Raw genomic sequence first — 17,282 nt, forward strand, 5'->3', positions numbered from 1 at the left:
AGAGGGCCCTGACCCCAGCTTTCCAGCTACGATGGAAACACATCTTAGTTTTCACGGTTCTGAGATTTTCCATCTCTGGCAGAAGGGCGTTGGCTGTATGGGCCTTCCAGGTTTCTAAGTAAAAGCATAAAAGTATTGTGTAACTTATTTTACTGAGTCTCCAAAATCAATAAGAGCACATTAGCCACAATTTAATGTAATACTAGAGCATTTTTGTGTGATACTGAAGTGTTATTTAAGTTCTCACTTATTTTCAATATTTTCCATTTTAAATTTATTATTCGAAGAATTTCATTCGCACATTGTCCTGTTTAAGTTTTTGCTCTGATCAACACTGTGGCTGGAAGCTCTGAGAGGAGAAAGAGAAGAGATGGCCGACCAGGCAGGAGCCCGGAGTCGAGGGCTGAAACGGAGGGCATGGCAGGAGCCCGGAGTCGGGGGCTGAAACGGAGGGCATGGGGCACACTGCTTACTCACTTGCCCCCGCTGGTTCTGTTTGATTTCTTATAGACCCCAAGACTACCTGCCCGGAGACCACACCACTTACACTGGGGCGGGGCCTTCCACACCAACCACCATCAATAATAAGCTTCCTGATAGGTCAGTCTGATGATGGGGGCGTATTCTTAATTGAGGTTCCTCTGCTCGGATGACTTCGGCTGTGTCAATTTGACAAACAAAACCAGCCAGGACAAGCGTACAGCTTGATTAAACCCACCCCATCTCCACCCACATCCCTTCCTTATCCTCCCACTCATTCCCTCCCATCTTTATGTGGTCCTTTGAAACCCACAAAGTCTCCTTAGGACTCTAGTATGTTCATCTACTGGGCCACAGCAGGGGCGTGGCCAGCCTCTGAGGGGAGGCATCCCCGCAGCAAATGGGCACTCTCCCTTGCCCAGCAGCTATCAGTTGCCAATAGCTCTTCGGATGGGGTGGTGTCTTGTAGGACCCTCCCCCGTCCATGCTGGGATTCTGGCTGGCTTGCTCTAGTGCGGGTTTGTGCGTGCACTCGCGGCTGCTATAGATCATGTGCGTGCACTCGCGGCTGCTACAGATCTTGTATGTGCACTCTGGGCTGCTGTAGATCTTGTATGTGCACTCCGGGCTGCTGTAGATCTTGTATGTGCACTCCGGGCTGCTGTAGATCTTGTATGTGCACTCCGGGCTGCTGTAGATCTTGTGTTTGCACTCGCGGCTGCTGTAGATCTTGTGTTTGCACTCGCGGCTGCTGTAGATCTTGTGCAGGTCTTGCATGTGCACTCACAGCCGCTATGAGTTCATGTGTGCAGCTGCCTTTTCCTGTCTGAAAAACATTTTTTTACAGTTGTTCTCCATCCCTTTTGCTCTTACGACCTTCTTGCCCCCCTCTTCTGGGGTGATCCCCCAGTGTTGAGGTGTGTGAATGTGTTGTATCCTGCAGAGTTCACAGCTGGGTAGTGTTGATGAGTACTTTCTCCTTTAGAAGTATGCATGGCACCTTCTAGCACTATGCAAGTTAGCGGGTACATGCTTGCACTTGACCAGCCAGCAGGGATGAGCTTCCAGGTCAGTGCCAGATTGACTTCTCCATGTCCTATGACTTGAGCATGTGGTGTCTTCAGCAACAGGGTCTTACCATCAAGTCTGGAAATGAACCAATAATAGCTTCTGTTTTGAGGGGTCTATGGGACCCCATTGACTGTAAGTTCTCTTACTTCCTTGAATTCTACTAAGTGTGTCACCACAGTAAGCAACATCTGTCAGGCCACACAAAGTTTCACTGCTCACTGCCGCTAAGGCTGACTTATACAGAAGAAACACACATGAGAAAGCCCAACAATGAGTGGATGACCTCATAGACCGGGGTATAATGTCCCACTGCTTTGTACCGTGTTTGCCTGTGAGCGTCTAACTCCTCTCCTGGCTCTGGCTTGCCAGGATCTTCATCTCTCTTGGCTAACCGTTTCTGCTTCTACTGTTGCTCATGTGCCCCGCCCAGTTTCTTGTTCTGCAACACAGGAACCTTGAAATTCCGGTGAGTGGTCACCAGACTCCGGTATCTACAGATGTACCACTATGCTCCTTAGCGTTAAATATGCATTAACATAGTATTTTGTTATTAAGAGGTGAATATAACGTTTACATTCTTCAAGATAGTACAGTAACTCATAATTCAAAAGGCTAAAAGCCAGTTAATTCTCTTTTGGAGAATTTATAAACCATTGTGAAATTAGTTTATGTCATCATTTTGATTACTAGGTTTTGGAAGTGAGTAAGCTTGGAAGGGAAGCAAGCCCATTCCAGTTGCTCTGAGTTACAGGCACATTTCTGACAGGACATAGTGTAGTGACACCACCCAAGCCAGCATGGATCTCTGGGGAGGAAATGCCTTAATAGGCTTCCTGCTGAGCCCAACCCAACTAGGAAGTCTTTAGTTTTGGGAAATGAGCTGTAGTTCTCTGGAAATGGGGAGAGAGGAAGAAGAAAGAGTGGGATCCCCGAGTCTCTTGGTTTGTGATTGTACTGTGAAAAATGTATCTCTCAAGCCGGGCGGTGGTGGCGCACGCCTTTAATCCCAGCACTCGGGAGGCAGAGGAAGGAGGGTCTCTGTGAGTTCGAGGCCGGGCTGGACTGACAGCCTCCAAATACAGAGAAATCCTGTCTCGTAAAACCAAAAAAAAAAAAAAAATGTATCTCTCAGAGATGCCAACACCAGGGGACCCGCAAGTGAGACGTGTGGTCCCCGCTATGGCATGAACTTCAGCACCTGCTTTTCAAGCTGCTGCTGCTGTTTTTTGTCTACAGGTCTACAACTTGACAGGGTACTGGGCAAAGCTGAACTCCAACCTTGAGTATGTCAAGTATACGAAGCCTCACTTACATTACCACAACAGTGTTGTGAGGAGGGAATGGCACAGCCTGGTCTCTGAAGAGGTGAGCTCACAGCTAGCATGGAGACTGAGGAGGCCAGCTCGTGCTGACTGGGCCTTCCTGTCCGTCCCCAGGCTGTGTGACAAGTCCCTGGGCACCTGGGGCCGCCTCTGTTACCTGTTCTTTGAGGAAGAAATGGCGGGGGGGGGAAGGGAAGGGACGTGTAGAATGTCTGTGACAGGAGCATGGGGACCGTGTCTCAGATGCTGCAGGTTACTTGAGTAGCTTAAAGTTTATTTGGAAAATGTAGGCGTTCCCCAGTTAGCATTTGCTAGAGGTGGGGGGAGAAGAGTCAGGGAGACAGACTGAAAGAGGGTTGGACAGGAGCTCTCCAGGAAATGAAACAGTTCTGTATTTTGATCAGGATGGCACATTGTAGTACATACATCTACATACATGATACAGTGGTATAGGACTAGACACATGCTGTAGAATATGCATTTCCTGACATCGTAGTGGAGTTATATTAGATAGAAGCATTAACTGTGACAGGATGAAGGGTGCCTTGGACCCCTGCACTGCTGTGGTATAGCATCCCGGCATCCTGTGATTGAGAGTAAAGTTTAATAATAATAAAAAAAGGTTTTCTCATGACATGGGAAATGTTATTGAAGCATTTAACTACATTGCCTTTTGTTCTTGCTATTAAAAAAAAAGCTATCCATGAAATTTTCACCTTCCATATTCCTGACATGTTCTCTTCCCTAGAAAACGGGAAAAAGAAGGTCCACGATGTACGTGAGGAACATTCTTGACAATGCAGTAAAGTAAGTACAATCAGAGGGTTGCCGTGGCTGGTCGGCTGCCTCTGTGGTGCACCTCGGGGAAGTGTTGTCCTCGGCTTCCTCTGACCACTGGGTGCTAGAGTTCTGGTGGGAAAAGCTTCTAGGTTGTGCCGCTGTGGATCGGACCCTGGAATGGACGGCTTAAGATGGATAAGCGGTAAAGAGGGGAGATTTCTGAGGGAGAAACAGGTTATTTAAGTTGTTGGTGGCGCTTGCTTTTATTTTGAAAGCTGTTTTCTGAGCAGATGAGCCACCTGAGTGGAGGCCCCATTCCAGCGTCTGCTCTACGTTCTGCCTTCGTTATGCCCAATAACCAAGAGCCACAGCTCTTCTAGATAATTCCTGTTGCTGGCACTAAAGGACTTTGAGATTTTTAATTGCTTAATGTGCCCTTGGCGCACTGATAAGAATTTCTGAGCTCTCTGGTAGGGAGAGAGAGCAGCTTCTGCAGTGGTCCGAGAGGCTTTTAGTGAGGGTATCTCTACATAGTGCTGGGGCTCCAATTTTTTAAAATGACGTTTCCTTTGTAAATAACACAGAATCTCTTTGCAGGGTGATTTTGAACATGGAAACAAGGACATTGGGTAAGAAAGGCCTGTACTAAAGTTCATGTCTTGTTCGCAGCATTGCTCTTCCTAGCTGGTGGGCTGGCAAGAAAATCACTTGCAGGAGTGTAAGCAACAGCTTTGTACGTCACCCTGTCAGAGTGACCACACAGTCAGCCCCATGCCTGTCTTGGCACCGGGACCTGAAGGAGTCCCTGGGGGTTGGCCCTCTGCTCCTCCTCGTGTCTCCTCTCAGAGCTGATCTAATTGGCGTGGCCTCTGGCTGCCCCCGGGGGCTGCACTTGGCCGCTCTCTTGCATGAGCTGCTTTCTTTCCAGCTGTCTGATCACACGATTTTTGACTTATATGTGCCTTCCATTTCGATTCACTCCGGGTCACGCCCTGGGCCTGGTCCCAGGGAACAAAGATGGGCCTCCAGGTAAGCAGAGTGGCTCTCTGGGGGTGAACACCAGCTTCCAGAGCCATCACACGCCAACCCTAAGTGCTGCACCTTCCTCAGGGTCTGTGCGAGGGGAACGTAAGGACGGACTGGTTCATGTTGCCTTGTTAGCGCCTGGTTAGCGGTAAGGAACATGGGCAGGAAGGGGCTTGATGGAGGAGAGAGAGAGGCTGGAGAAGCATTCCAAGGCAGGCGTCAGCTAAATTAAGTCGTGACAGGCAAGGAGGGTCTACTCTGTGGTAACTGAGGGAGGAGAATGGTGACTATATCCAGCCTAAGCCTTTCTGATGTTGCTCATGTTTCCACGAAGACCAGCAGCCTTCAGTAAGGAAACTTTTTATCTACTGTTTTATTGGCTTGGTTTGGAAAGCGTGTAACAGCACACTCAACAGCAGCACACACAGCCCAGTGAACCATGAAGGTGACTTATCTGCACAGAGAACTAGCCACAGTCTGGGCTACCAGACCATCCTTGCCTGTAGCCAGGGACTGTGCCCTCTGGACAGGGCATCAATGTGTGAGATCCAGGGTCGTCTTCCTGCTGTGCCTTAAGTTGTGCAGTGTGAAGAGTTGCTGCTACCCATGGGAGTGTCTGAGCTTTGCTTGGTGGCAGGCCTGCAAGCATTGTCTCCCTGGGCAGCATCTCCCAGTGGGCTTTGACAACTTTCCTTCCTGTGCCTTAATTTGCTTCCCATGAAGAGTGCTGTCACTGCCTGAAACCCAACACTGCAAACGGAGGGGTGTTGAGCTCACAGTCCGAATAGTTTCATCATATTCCAGAGGGTGGAGAGAGAAACATTCATCCCGAGGGGCCAAAGAGCCTATGCCTTTTCAGAAGGCAGCGTTAGCCCGCGGGGTCTGCCCTCTTGCCTGCTCTGGGCCTCAGAGACTCTGAGAGAAGAACCCAGTGGGGGAGGTGTCAGGAAAGCTTAAGGGAAGATGCCTGCCGGCCCCCTGGCCTTCCTCTGCCCCTCCTTTCTTGTCAGTGCGGAGTCAGTCAGAGTGGGGAACGTGTTGTTTGCTTTAACTGTCTTGATGCTCCACATTCTCAGTCTGGTAGCGTGTGACCATCAGCATGGCCCAGCCAGTGACTGTCTCCTCAGTAACTTTCAAGACCACTGAACTATGGGGTCAGGAGGTAGGAGGGAGCCACACGGTCCCTTCCACCGAGGCCTGGCATCCTAGAGTTAGGCCTCTTGAGGGGAAGAGGCCTGTGGGGTTCTTGTAGCATGCTTCCTGAACACTACCCTTCTGATGGCTGCTCCTCGGTCCTTTTTCAGAGCCAAGGTTAATACCCCTCTTACAAGAGGAAGATAGGCACCAGAGGCTGCTCGTGGGCCTGGTAAGTAGTCTGTGGGCTTCTGGAGGGCTGGCAGGCTCCCAAGAAACAGTGGTCAAGAACAGACAGCAGCTCATCGTGAAGGCATTTTCCCTGAAGTATTCAGTGAATTCCAGCACTATAGCTCCGGGCTCCAGTGGTGAGCGGAACATGTATGATCTCTGCCCTCTTGGGATGTGTATTCTAGTGAAGGAAGCAGATTAGTCACATGAATAAGCATGCATGTAATTAGTTACATGAATAAGAATTTCATCATAAACCGTGATAAGGAATACATGTGTGTTTATGTCTACATTCTGTGATTCTAGACACACGTCCCTGCTTTTAGCTTTTATATGGGTTCTTGGGATCTGAACTCAGGTCCTCAGGCTTGCATGACAATCACTTTTACCCACTGAACCATATCCATGGCCTGTTTTCATTGTTTGACTATCAAGTTGACAAAGATTTACAAATCATGTTAACAAAACTCAGGGTACAGAGAATTGGCTATCCTCATGCCACACATTGAAAATTAGGACAAACTGTTTGGTGGGATTGAAAATTGGGACAAACTGTTTGGTGGGATTGAAAATTGGGACAAACTGTTTGGTGGGATTGAAAATTGGGACAAACTGGTGGTATTGAAAATTAGGACAAACTGTTTACAAAACAGTTACAAAAGTATGAGACCCAGCCAATTTCACTTCCAGGAAGTGAGTCTGACTGCAAAGTTGTGGCTATGGCAAAACCTTTTTCTTCCTCTCCCTCACTTTACAATGAAACTCTGGAACGAGAGTTATTTCTGTGACTGACTCTCATGCGAACTCCATGGAGCACAGTCTCTGTGGAGCACAGTCTCTCTGTGGAGCACAGTCTCTGTGGAGCACAGTCTCTGTGGAGCACAGTCTCTCTATGGAGCACAGTCTCTGTGGAGCACAGTCTCTATGGAGCACAGTTTCTGTGGAGCACAGTCTCTGTGGAGCACAGTCTCTGTGGAGCACAGTCTCTCTGTGGAGCACAGTCTCTCTATGGAGCACAGTCTCTGTGGAGCACAGTCTCTGTGGAGCACAGTCTCTGTGGAGCATAGTCTCTCTATGGAGCACAGTCTCTGTGGAGCACAGTCTCTATGGAGCACAGTTTCTGTGGAGCACAGTCTCTGTGGAGCACAGTCTCTGTGGAGCACAGTCTCTCTGTGGAGCACAGTCTCTCTATGGAGCACAGTCTCTGTGGAGCACAGTCTCTGTGGAGCACAGTCTCTGTGGAGCACAGTCTCTGTGGAGCACAGTCTCTGTGGAGCACAGTCTCTGTGGAGCACAGTCTCTGTGGAGCACAGTCTCTGTGGAGCACAGTCTCTGTGGAGCACAGTCTCTGTGGAGCACAGTCTCTGTGGAGCACAGTCTCTATGGAGCACAGTCTCTGTGGAGCACAGTCTCTCTATGGAGCACAGTCTCTGTGGAGCACAGTCTCTGTGGAGCACAGTCTCTCTGTGGAGCACAGTCTCTCTATGGAGCACAGACTATGGAGCACAGACTATGGAGCACAGTCTCTCTGTGGAGCACAGTTCTCCATGGAGCACAGTTACTCTGATTTGGTCCTGCTATTTTCCCAGAGCTGTTGGCGTCGTAAGTTTCAAATAGCTGTAGATCCCAAAGCCTGTAACTTCAAAGCTGGCACCTTCCATAGGCTTCTTTGGAGGATTCTCATCATGACTGAATGACTCCCAGTTACCCCTTGGCTTTGGTTAAATCATAAGACGTTCCTCCTGAGAGAAATGTTGGAGTCATTGATTTACCTCAGCAGAGGGTAGTTAAGAGTCTTGTTCCTTTGGGGTGGCAGGGGTGAAGGGTTTTCCTCAGATCAAGAGCTTTTCATGTTGGTTCCAAATATTAATAATGGCCCCAATTAAAGTCAGTCACAGGTGAGAATGGGCTGTTGAGACTCATCTAGTGCCTGTCCTGTTTTCAGATGGTGTCTGAGCTAAGAAACCATCTAGTGAGACACCTACAGTGTGTAGAAAAGAAGAAAATTGAACAGACGGTTCTGGACTACATTTCAAAACTGGTTGGTTTTACTTTTCCCCCCAATTTTAACCCTACCCCATGTTTAATTCTCAAGGGTGTCAGTCAGTGAGCCTGTTGGTTGGTGTGTGTGTGTGCGCGCGCGCGCGCGCGTGCATGCATGTGTGTGCATGTGCGTGTGCATGTGCAGAGGGAAGTGGGAGTGCCCATGGGCATGTGGAGGCCAGAGGTTGACTTTTTTTTTTTTTAGGATTTATTTATTTATTACAGATACAGTTTGTCTACATACCAGAAGAGGGCACCAGATTGAATTGTAGAAGGTTGTGAGCCACCATGTGGTTGCTGGGAATTGAACTCAGGACCTCTGGAAGAGCAGTCAGTGCTATTAACCTTTGAGCCATCTCTCCAGCCCCCAGAGGTTGACTTCAAGTGTCCTCCTCCATCACTTTATACCTTAGTTTTGGAGACAGGATCTCTCACTGGCCCTGGATCTCATTAATGCAGTGGGGCTGGCTGGCCAACAGATTCCAGGAATCACCCTACCTCTGTCCTTTCTCTCCCCAGCCCTGTGGTGTGGTTACAAACACTAGGTGTTCTGCCTGACTTTTCCCGTGGTGCTGAAGACCCAAACTCAGGTCCTCATTTGTATAGTGGCAGTTTGCTGACTGAGACCTCTCCCCGGCACCCCCCCCACTTTGTTCCTCAGGTTAGGTTTTGGAGACTTCCATCGTCAAACTGGCATATTTGGTGCTATAGATCGAGAGAAGGGTAAAAAGAACAGCAAACAAAGAGAACTTGGTGAGGGTGGCTTTCTGTCCTGCTTAAACTGGTCCTGTGCTCATGGGAGCATACGACAGTAAGGCCAGGGTAGCTGCCAAGTGGTCACATCTCATTTGGGCAGCTTCCAACTCTTTGTTAAGCAGGAAATATTGATTTCTGTGATGAAGGTTTATACAGATATGAGAAAGCTTGCGCTCTAATTCTCTATCAGCTCCAAAGCTGAACTAGGCCAGCTTCCAACTCAGCTCTCTTTTCCCGCCACATCTGCTAACGAGATGGCAGCTCATTGCCTGTTAGCCATGTATTGAGATGGTATTACTCAAATTAATGACATCTGTTCACATGGAAATAGAAATGATGTGATGAGATTGGATTTCAGCCATCTTTGCTTTTTCACAAAACACTGAAGCTGAAGTCTGGTCCTGTAGAATCTAGAAACAATATACTTGACAGAGAAAGAATGCTCCATTATTTCTCCAATTTGGGTAAGACTGGTATGCAAATGAGCCAGTGTGTGAATGTGTGTGTGTGTGTGTGTGTATTTTTTTTTACAGTGTCTTTGGAATATTAAATTTCTTAGCTAAAATCAAGATGATCTCTTCAATTAATTTTGAAGTTTTCCTACCTTTACTGTAGTCATTAAGTGACTATTTTAATATTTGAAAATCTACTGAAAGATTTGAGTTTCATAATTTAAAATGTATGTATTTATATTCATGCAGGTGTTATGTATGTATGTATGTATGTACACCTCCAGAGGAGGGTGTTGGATCCCTTGGAACTGGAAATGTACATGGTTGTGAGCTGCCATGTGGGTGCTGGGAACTGAACCAGGGTCCTCTAGAGGAGCAATCAGTGCTCTAAGCTGCTGAGTCATCTCTCCAGCCCCAGTGAATTTTATAATGTTAATATACTAGGAAAGGCTGGGTATTGTCATATAGTGATATTTATAACCAGGACATCCAGGTTTCTCTATCTCCCTCTGGAAAGAATATCAGTGAAGCACACTTTAAGAAAACGGTACTGACCCTTCCCACAGTGACAGCAATGTTCTTAGTCATTTGTCTCTCTCTTCAAAGATGGAAATCTTCTGTCTTTCTTTTGATCAGCTATTTTTTAAAACAAGGCCAGTTTTAAAGCAATCTAGTAAGTGGTTCTGTTGAGTGCAGATTTGAACAGGAATGGTAGCCCTCCCGAGGTCTGTGGTCTTCAGTAATGATCAGGAGTTACTTGCATGAAACCATCTTAAGCACACAAGACCCCATTCTCACACTGGCCATGTTTAGCTTTGCTGGTAACCCAGGCATAGCTGCCGCCCCTCCCCCCACCCCAGCCTCCTGACGGCAGCTTCCTTGTGCTCACTGCTATAGCCTTGGTGGTTATACGGGCTATATATAGTGGGGTGAGGCATTTGTTTTTCCACACCAGGTATTGGCAGGCAACAGGCGACTCTCAGCTTAGGATGGGAGGCGGGGCCTGGCTTAAAGAACCTGTCATGCTGAGGAGCCGTCACCAACAAAGCTGGCTAAGGAGTCCACCTCTCCATGACTTTTCCTCTTTTCTCTTGGAAGACGTTGTTTCCCTCTTCATGTTTCTGGTGGCTGTGCCATTTATATTTCCTTAGCAAAGTGCTGCTTATGGTGGAGCTTCTGTATGCTGTGAATCAATGTTTCTCTTATCAGTTGATGAATAAAGCCTATGGGCAGGCAGGGTGTAGCCAGGCAGGAAGTATAGGCGGGGCTACAAGACTAGGAGAATTCTGGGAAGAAGAATGTAGAGAGTGAACTGTTGAGGGAGCAAGAGGGCTGGGCATCACCGGTAAGCCACGACAAAGTAGGTACAAAGATTAATAGTTATGGGTTAATAACTAAGTGAGATCTAGCCAATAAGAAGCCTAAGCTATCAGCCAAACCGTTTAGGATTAATATAAGTCTCTGTGTGTTTATTTGGGACTAATGGTTGCAGGCACTGGTGGGACATGGGAGCTTAACTTTTGATTGCTGACCCTTCATTTGAGCCCCTCTGCTTTTATTTCATGTAATCTCAATGATGTCTGAGGCATTTTTTATATAATATTTGTAAGATAAGTCCATTTGTTCATTTTGTGGTGTGGTGACTGCTGCAGAGCCATTGGGAACAGCTTTCAGAGCACGAAGAAGCTCCAGTGTTGTGTCTGCGAGGCCTGTCACTTCATGGAAGGGTCGCTTTCTGTGGACTTTAAGTGTCACCTTCTAAAGTGCTAAGAGTTTCCATTCTAGCATTCTTTCTCATTGTACTTAATCGCATGCAAGTTTTCACACTAGCTTGTGCCATCTCCTAGAGCTAAGAGACCCAGAAACAATGCCTGTATTGACTCAGAAACACCATGCCCCTGACTTACTCAACTTGCTCAGTTACAACCAGCCATGCCTCCTATGCCTGTCTAAAGAGGGTGGCTAGGCAGTCCTTCTGGAAGCGTGTTCACGGAAGTTGCTGTATATTGGTGATATTGTCCTCTGTCACCAAGGCTGTGCACAGGGCTCCTTCCTGCCTCATCTCCTGCTCTTACCTTGTAGGCGCACTGGTTCATGTTGTTCAGCCACGCGGGAACTGCTCTACCGGTGACAAACTTGTAAAATTAGAGTATGTTTCTAGACAAAGCCCTAAGGCCAAGGAGGCATCTGGTTTGAGTGATACAGAGATGGATTGTTGAGCATTGGCTCCAGTAAGCGATTTAACTAATTTTTACCACAGCCACGTGAAAGCGCTTCCTCTCATCTCACAGAAGAGTTTTGGAGAGGATGGGTAACCTGCTAGGGCGACACAGCCCGTAGAACCCGGCCCCGTTGTCATCTGTCCCCCCAGGTCATGTACGTGACTCCATGCCACGCCATCACCGCTCTTCACTGGCGGTGCGGCAGGCTGACAGCTAAGCCTTTGGCCTTTGGCCTTCACTGATGGGTGAGGAGGGTTGGTGTGAACGCTGGAGCCAGCCAGCTAGCTGCTCAGTGGACCATTGCGAGCGCAGACAGAGGGCGCTCTATGACAGTGGGGGCACACTTCCAGTCTTTCCGTTTTGGATTTCAGCGCCTCAGAGCTGGTTTCAGGAAGGCTAGTTGAATGTTGTGCCTGGTGTGGTCAGAGCGCCAGAGGGACAGCTGGGAGGCCTTGAAGGAAAGGATGCAAGCTCTGCTTCACGAATCCTCTTTCCTTCTAGCTGAATCTCACTTGGTGCATGCTGGAAACCATCTGGAGAAAACACAGTGCGCATCCCTGGGTTCCCCGTCTGTACGCAAGTATTGCTCAGTCTCCTTTGTCATGGTGCGCAGAGAGCTAGTAACTGCTGACTGCCTGTTCTAGAAAAGCCCTTTGAAACGCTAGTCCAAAGCGGTGCTCCACAGCCCCGCCACCTCTGTCTTATTTTAAACTCAGAATTCAAGGCTACTTCAGCTGTCCTTTATGCCATGTGGTTGACTAGGAGGGAGAGACACATGAGGCTGCTACTTCTAAGAAGGGAACTTTCCATTAATGTCATTTATGAGCCCACAGTGTATGGTGTGGGATTCCATACCTCAGGCTGTTGGTCAGTCTTTCATTTCTGTGGCTTTCCACAGAGTGTATAACATTTCGTGGGAGTCTCTGCCTGTGGTTCTCAGAGGCACGACGCGGGATAACAGAGTGTGCGGCTCACACACTACTTTGCTGTCTTTACCCAGCAATAAGCATGGCAGTGCTGCAGAGTTTGAAGTTTTTCACCTCATGACCAGGATTTTGGATGCTACTAACAGCCTGTGCTTCCCTCTGCCTCCTGGTGAGTCTTGGCTCTTTGGTTGTTTGGTGTAATAAGGTTGTTTCTCGTGGCCTCCAGAGAGTAGCACCCTGAATTTGGACCAGGCAGGCATGTGGCAGCAGCTGACTCTAGTGAAGGACAGCCTTGACCAGAGGTTCCAGCCAGTCCTCACGTGCGTGTCCAGGCGCTGTTGAAGGGGACTTGCTCCACTAGCCTCAGGCCTGCTTTACCGTGTGGAGAGGCCCGAAGGTGGACACAAAGGAGGGCGTGGTCGGCTTGGTGCTGAGTATTAGACTGCCCCTTAAGTGCTCGGAGGTTGAAAATTTTCTTCAGGATTTTGGGTAGAGAGCTAATTGGGCTTCTCTCTGTCTCTGTCTCTCTTTCTCTCTGTCTCTGTCTCTCTTTCTCTCTGTCTCTGTCTCTCTTTCTCTCTGTCTCTGTCTCTCTCTCTGTCTCTGTCTGTCTGTCTGTCTGTCTGTCTGTCCCTCTCTCTCTCTCTCTGTGTGTGGTTATTCATGTAAGTCACATTGGATCAGAGCGTATGCGGTTGCAGACCCTAATGGGAGTGGAATAGGATACCGTTTACACAAGTCTGACTGATGTATGAGATGCATAAGCTCTCTCTCTGTGTGTGTGGTTATTCATGTAAGTCACATTGGATCAGAGCGTGTGCAGTTGCAGACCCTAATGGGAGTGGAATAGGATGCCGTTTACACAAGTCTGACTGATGTATGAAATGCATAAGCTCCTGTTTGCCATAAACGGCTCCCTTGTGTTTAGCACGTTTTCTTTATAACACAAGATGGGCCTTGTAACACATTAAGTGTGCACAGTAGCTCTGTAGAGCTTTCTTACCTCACAACAGCCCCTCCTCACAGTCAGGGACAGCAGCTCCCCTTCCCATCTCCCGGCCCGGGCCTTTCTGTTGTTTCTGTGACTCTAGACCACTCCTACAGACGCCTCTAGCATTTGTCTCTTCTGTGACGGCCAATTTTAACCTCCATGCTGCCCTCCAGATCCACCCAATTGACATGGATGACAAGATTTCTTTCCTTCTAAAGCTGAGTAACATTATGTTTGTGTATTTTACGTGTTATTTACCTGTTTATCAGTGCATCTATGCATCTTGGCTAGTGTGATCAGTTTAATGAACATTAGTGTACTAATCTCTTTGACTATCTCGACTTGAATTCTTTTGGGTGTTCAGAAGGACTATGGGATCATATGCTGCTTCCATGTTTAGCTTCTTGAGGAGGTTCATGTAGTCTTTCCCAGTGGCTGCATTGTTTTATAGTCCCACCAACAGTGTGCAAGACTCTGCTTTTCTCCAAACTCTTTCTAATGCTTAACCCTCCCTGTTTTGTACCCTGAGAGATGGGAGGTAATACTCATTGTGGGTTTGATTTGGATTCCACTGATTAGTGATATTGCCTATCTCCCCATGTAATTCTTCTTTAGAAAAAAACCTCTATTTATGTCTTCTATGTGTTTAATAAAATCAGTTGTCTTGCTATCTGTAGTGAGCCGCCAGTGTGTTCGCAGCTATGGCGTTACCCTACTTCACAATGATCTGGGGCAAAGGGCTAAGGATGTAAAATGAAGACAAAGACAGTGGCTCATTCTTACAAGGAGAATGGTGTTTATTCTTACAAGGGTAGAGCCTTAAATACCAAAGGCAGGCATGGTGGAAAATCCCCAAGGTAGACACCTGTGTTCCCAGGGCCCTCCGGTAAAGGGTGGGCCCAAAACAGGAATTAGCATTTGGACAAAGGTTGGACAGAAAACAGGAACTTGCTGCAGGCCTTACTGGGAGGAGGGGATGAGAAGTGTTTAGTTAAAGGCGCCTATTACAAGCAGTCAGCAGAACCCCATGGGGAAGGGTGCAACACTATTAGCTTGCTTCACTATTTTTATGCTCTGGATATTAGCCCCTATCAGATTTCTGGTTTACAAGTGTTTTCTCCCTCTTCCGTAGCTGCCTTTTCACTGTTACTTTCTTCGCTTTCCTCCACCCTGAGCCCCTAAGCCTCAGACCCCGGCCACATTGCAGGCTCAGGTAGCTCAAGATGGCTTCAAACTTCTGCAGCCAACACTGGCCTTGAGCTCCCGATCCTGATCTCTTACTGCTACTCCAAGTGCTGGCGTTACAGGCGGCTGCTCCTTTGCTGTGAAATGCTACTTTCTTCACATGACAAGGGAAGAAAGGCTGAGGTGGCTCTTAATCGTGTGTGTGCGTGTGTGTGCATGTGTGCGTGTGTGTGTGTGCATGTGTGTGCGTGTGCGTGTGTGTCTGTGTGTGCATGTGTGCGTGTGTGTGTGCGCGCATGTGTGTGCCTGTGCGTCTGTGTGTGTGTGTGTGTGCGTGTGTGTCTGTGTGTGCATGTGTGTATCTGTGTGCGTGTGTGTGCGCGTGTGCGTGTGCGTGTCTGTGTGTGCGTGTGTGTGCGCGTGTGCGTGTGTGTGTGCATGTGTGTGTCTGTGTGTGTGTGTGTGTGTGCAAGGGTGGATGTATGCATGTGTATAAGGGTGCTTGCTTTTCAGGTCTATAGCGCTAGTAAGAATTGAGTTTCAAGAGTCAAACACTTAGATAAAGGAAGGGAGTAAGGAAGTGGCAAGAGGAGTTTGTTTGGGTTTTTTGTTTGTTTGTTCTGATGTTTCCTTCCCTGGCTGCAGCAAGGCCAGCAGCCCTGGAGGACAGGATGAAGGGGTGAGGCTGATGGCTAGTTATGGCCCACGTGCTTTGCTTAGAGCTGACCAGCACAGATGAGGTCATGAACAGGCCACTGCCCTTGGGGCTGTGCCCGTGAAGCAGAGGCAGGGCCACAGGGACGTTCCGCATGTGTACAGGATTGGAGAAGAACTTTTGAATCCTGGAACAGGATTCATGATTTAGGGTAAATGCTTTTTCAGGAATAATTTCTGACTTTATTAGTCTGGGAAAGAACTTCCAAGTCCACATGAAAACATCAGTGACGGTTAGTAATACTACAGTTTGTTTTGAATTGGGGACGACGTGAGCTCAGGCTCTTTTACCCATTCACATCTACTTGAGGACAACATCTGCACATCATCTGGACCTTGAGATTGCTAGGAATTAGGACTGTCCCACTGCGTGTGACTCATGCATTCAGAGAGAAAATGCCACGATTTCTCAGAACCCAAACCCCACTCATGGAGCACTGTTTGCTCTGCCATACATCCGTGAGAGCAGGCAACGGTCCTCTGTCGTCCCTGCATCCGGTCAGTTGTTGGACGCGTGCATATCGTCATGGACCCTTCCTGTGCTGGCTAGCTTTAGAGTCATCTTCGAGGAGGGGACTTCAGTTGAAACATGACCTCCTAAGACTGGGCTGCAGGCAAGCCTATGGGGCATGTTCTTTTCTAGTGACCGGTGGAGGAGGGGCCAGACCAGCGTGGGTGGTGCCTTCGCAGGGCATCTGGAAGCCCTGGCTTCTGTAGGAAAGCAGGTTGAGCAAGCCAGGGAAGCAAGCCAGCAAGCAGCATCCTCCACGGCCTCTCACCAGCTCCTGCCTCCGTGTCCCTGCCCTGTTTGAGTTCCTGTCCCTATGGCCTTTGATGATGAACCATGGTATGGAAGTGTTGGTGAAATAAACACTTGGCTCCCCGGGTCCCTTTGGGTGTGGTGTTGCGTCACAGCGCTAGAAACGCTAACCAGGACGCTTCTCTTCCTGCTCATTCCCCTCAGTGCCCCCAGGCCCTGCTGTTCCTGTCCAGGCCACAGTGTTCCTCTGGGTCTAATCCATTCTGCCTGTTGGCAAAGTAACATTCGAGAGGTGATTCAGTTCATGCTCCAAATCTTTCAGAGCCCCTCAAACTTCCTGGATTGATACACTCCTTGACGGCATTCACCATTGGGTCCATGTTACATGTACGTATGGCACAGGACGGCTCACGTGTAAATATGTGCTGATTTTTATTTCCAACAATTGCCACCTCTAGCATACCACAAGGCGAACAAGAGTGGTGATGGTCACTATTTTGTCCATTATCCTACTACGCACCCCTGTGTGGTATGTGAGGTGTCCTCCCTGTGTGTGTGTGAGGTGTCTTCCCTGTGTGTGTGTGTGAGGTGTCCTCCCTGTGTGTGTGTGAGGTGCTCACCCCTGTGTGGTGTGTGAGGTGTCCTCCCTGTGTGTGTGTGAGGTGTCCTCCCTGTGGTGTGTGAGGTGTCCTCCCTGTGTGTGTGTGTGAGGTGTCCTCCCTGTGTGTGTGTGAGGTGCTCACCCCTGTGTGGTGTGTGAGGTGTCCTCCCTGTGTGTGTGTGAGGTGTCCTCCCTGTGGTGTGTGAGGTGTCCTCCCTGTGTGTGTGTGAGGTGTCCTCCCTGTGTGTGTGAGGTGCTCACCCCTGTGTGTGTGTGAGGTGTCCTCCCTGTGTGTGTGTGAGGTGTCCTCCCTGTGTGTGTGTGAGGTGTCCTCCCTGTGGTGTGTGAGGTGTCCTCCCTGTGTGTGTGTGTGAGGTGTCCTCCCTGTGTGTGTGTGAGGTGTCCTCCCTGTGTGTGTGTGTGAGGTGTCCTCCCTGTGTGTGTGAGGTGTCCTCCCTGTGTGTGTGTGAGGTGTCCTCCCTGTGTGTGTGTGAGGTGTCCTCCCTGTGTGTGTGAGGTGTCCTCCCTGTGTGTGTGTGTGAGGTGTCCTCCCTGTGTGTGTGTGAGGTGTCCTCCCTGTGTGTGTGA

The 17,282-nt window shown here is 48.7% G+C and overlaps 1 protein-coding gene across 17 annotated transcripts in view; it reads left to right on the plus strand.

The window, feature by feature from the left end:
* The window catches only part of LOC101826824 (gamma-secretase activating protein), a 103,959-nt gene that overhangs the window by 70,450 nt on the left and 16,227 nt on the right, over window positions 1–17,282 (plus strand). For 6 of the 17 annotated variants that reach the window (XM_040735169.1, XM_040735168.1, XM_040735164.1 and 3 more), the window contains 7 exons: window positions 2,788–2,916; window positions 3,622–3,680; window positions 4,251–4,282; window positions 5,984–6,045; window positions 7,990–8,085; window positions 12,019–12,089; window positions 12,416–12,612. In XM_040735169.1, the coding sequence (XP_040591103.1) occupies window positions 2,788–2,916; window positions 3,622–3,680; window positions 4,251–4,282; window positions 5,984–6,045; window positions 7,990–8,085; window positions 12,019–12,089; window positions 12,416–12,612 (646 nt within the window). Of the gene's footprint in view, window positions 1–510; window positions 601–2,787; window positions 2,917–3,621; window positions 3,681–4,250; window positions 4,283–4,581; window positions 6,046–7,989; window positions 8,086–12,018; window positions 12,090–12,415; window positions 12,613–15,976; window positions 16,481–17,282 lie in introns of those variants that run through there. The other 11 variants (XM_040735171.1, XM_040735167.1, XR_005872961.1 and 8 more) reach the window with 10 other exon arrangements.

The sequence above is a fragment of the Mesocricetus auratus genome, unplaced genomic scaffold (assembly GCF_017639785.1).
Source record: "Mesocricetus auratus isolate SY011 unplaced genomic scaffold, BCM_Maur_2.0 Super-Scaffold_100043, whole genome shotgun sequence".
Classification (NCBI taxonomy): domain Eukaryota; kingdom Metazoa; phylum Chordata; class Mammalia; order Rodentia; family Cricetidae; genus Mesocricetus; species Mesocricetus auratus.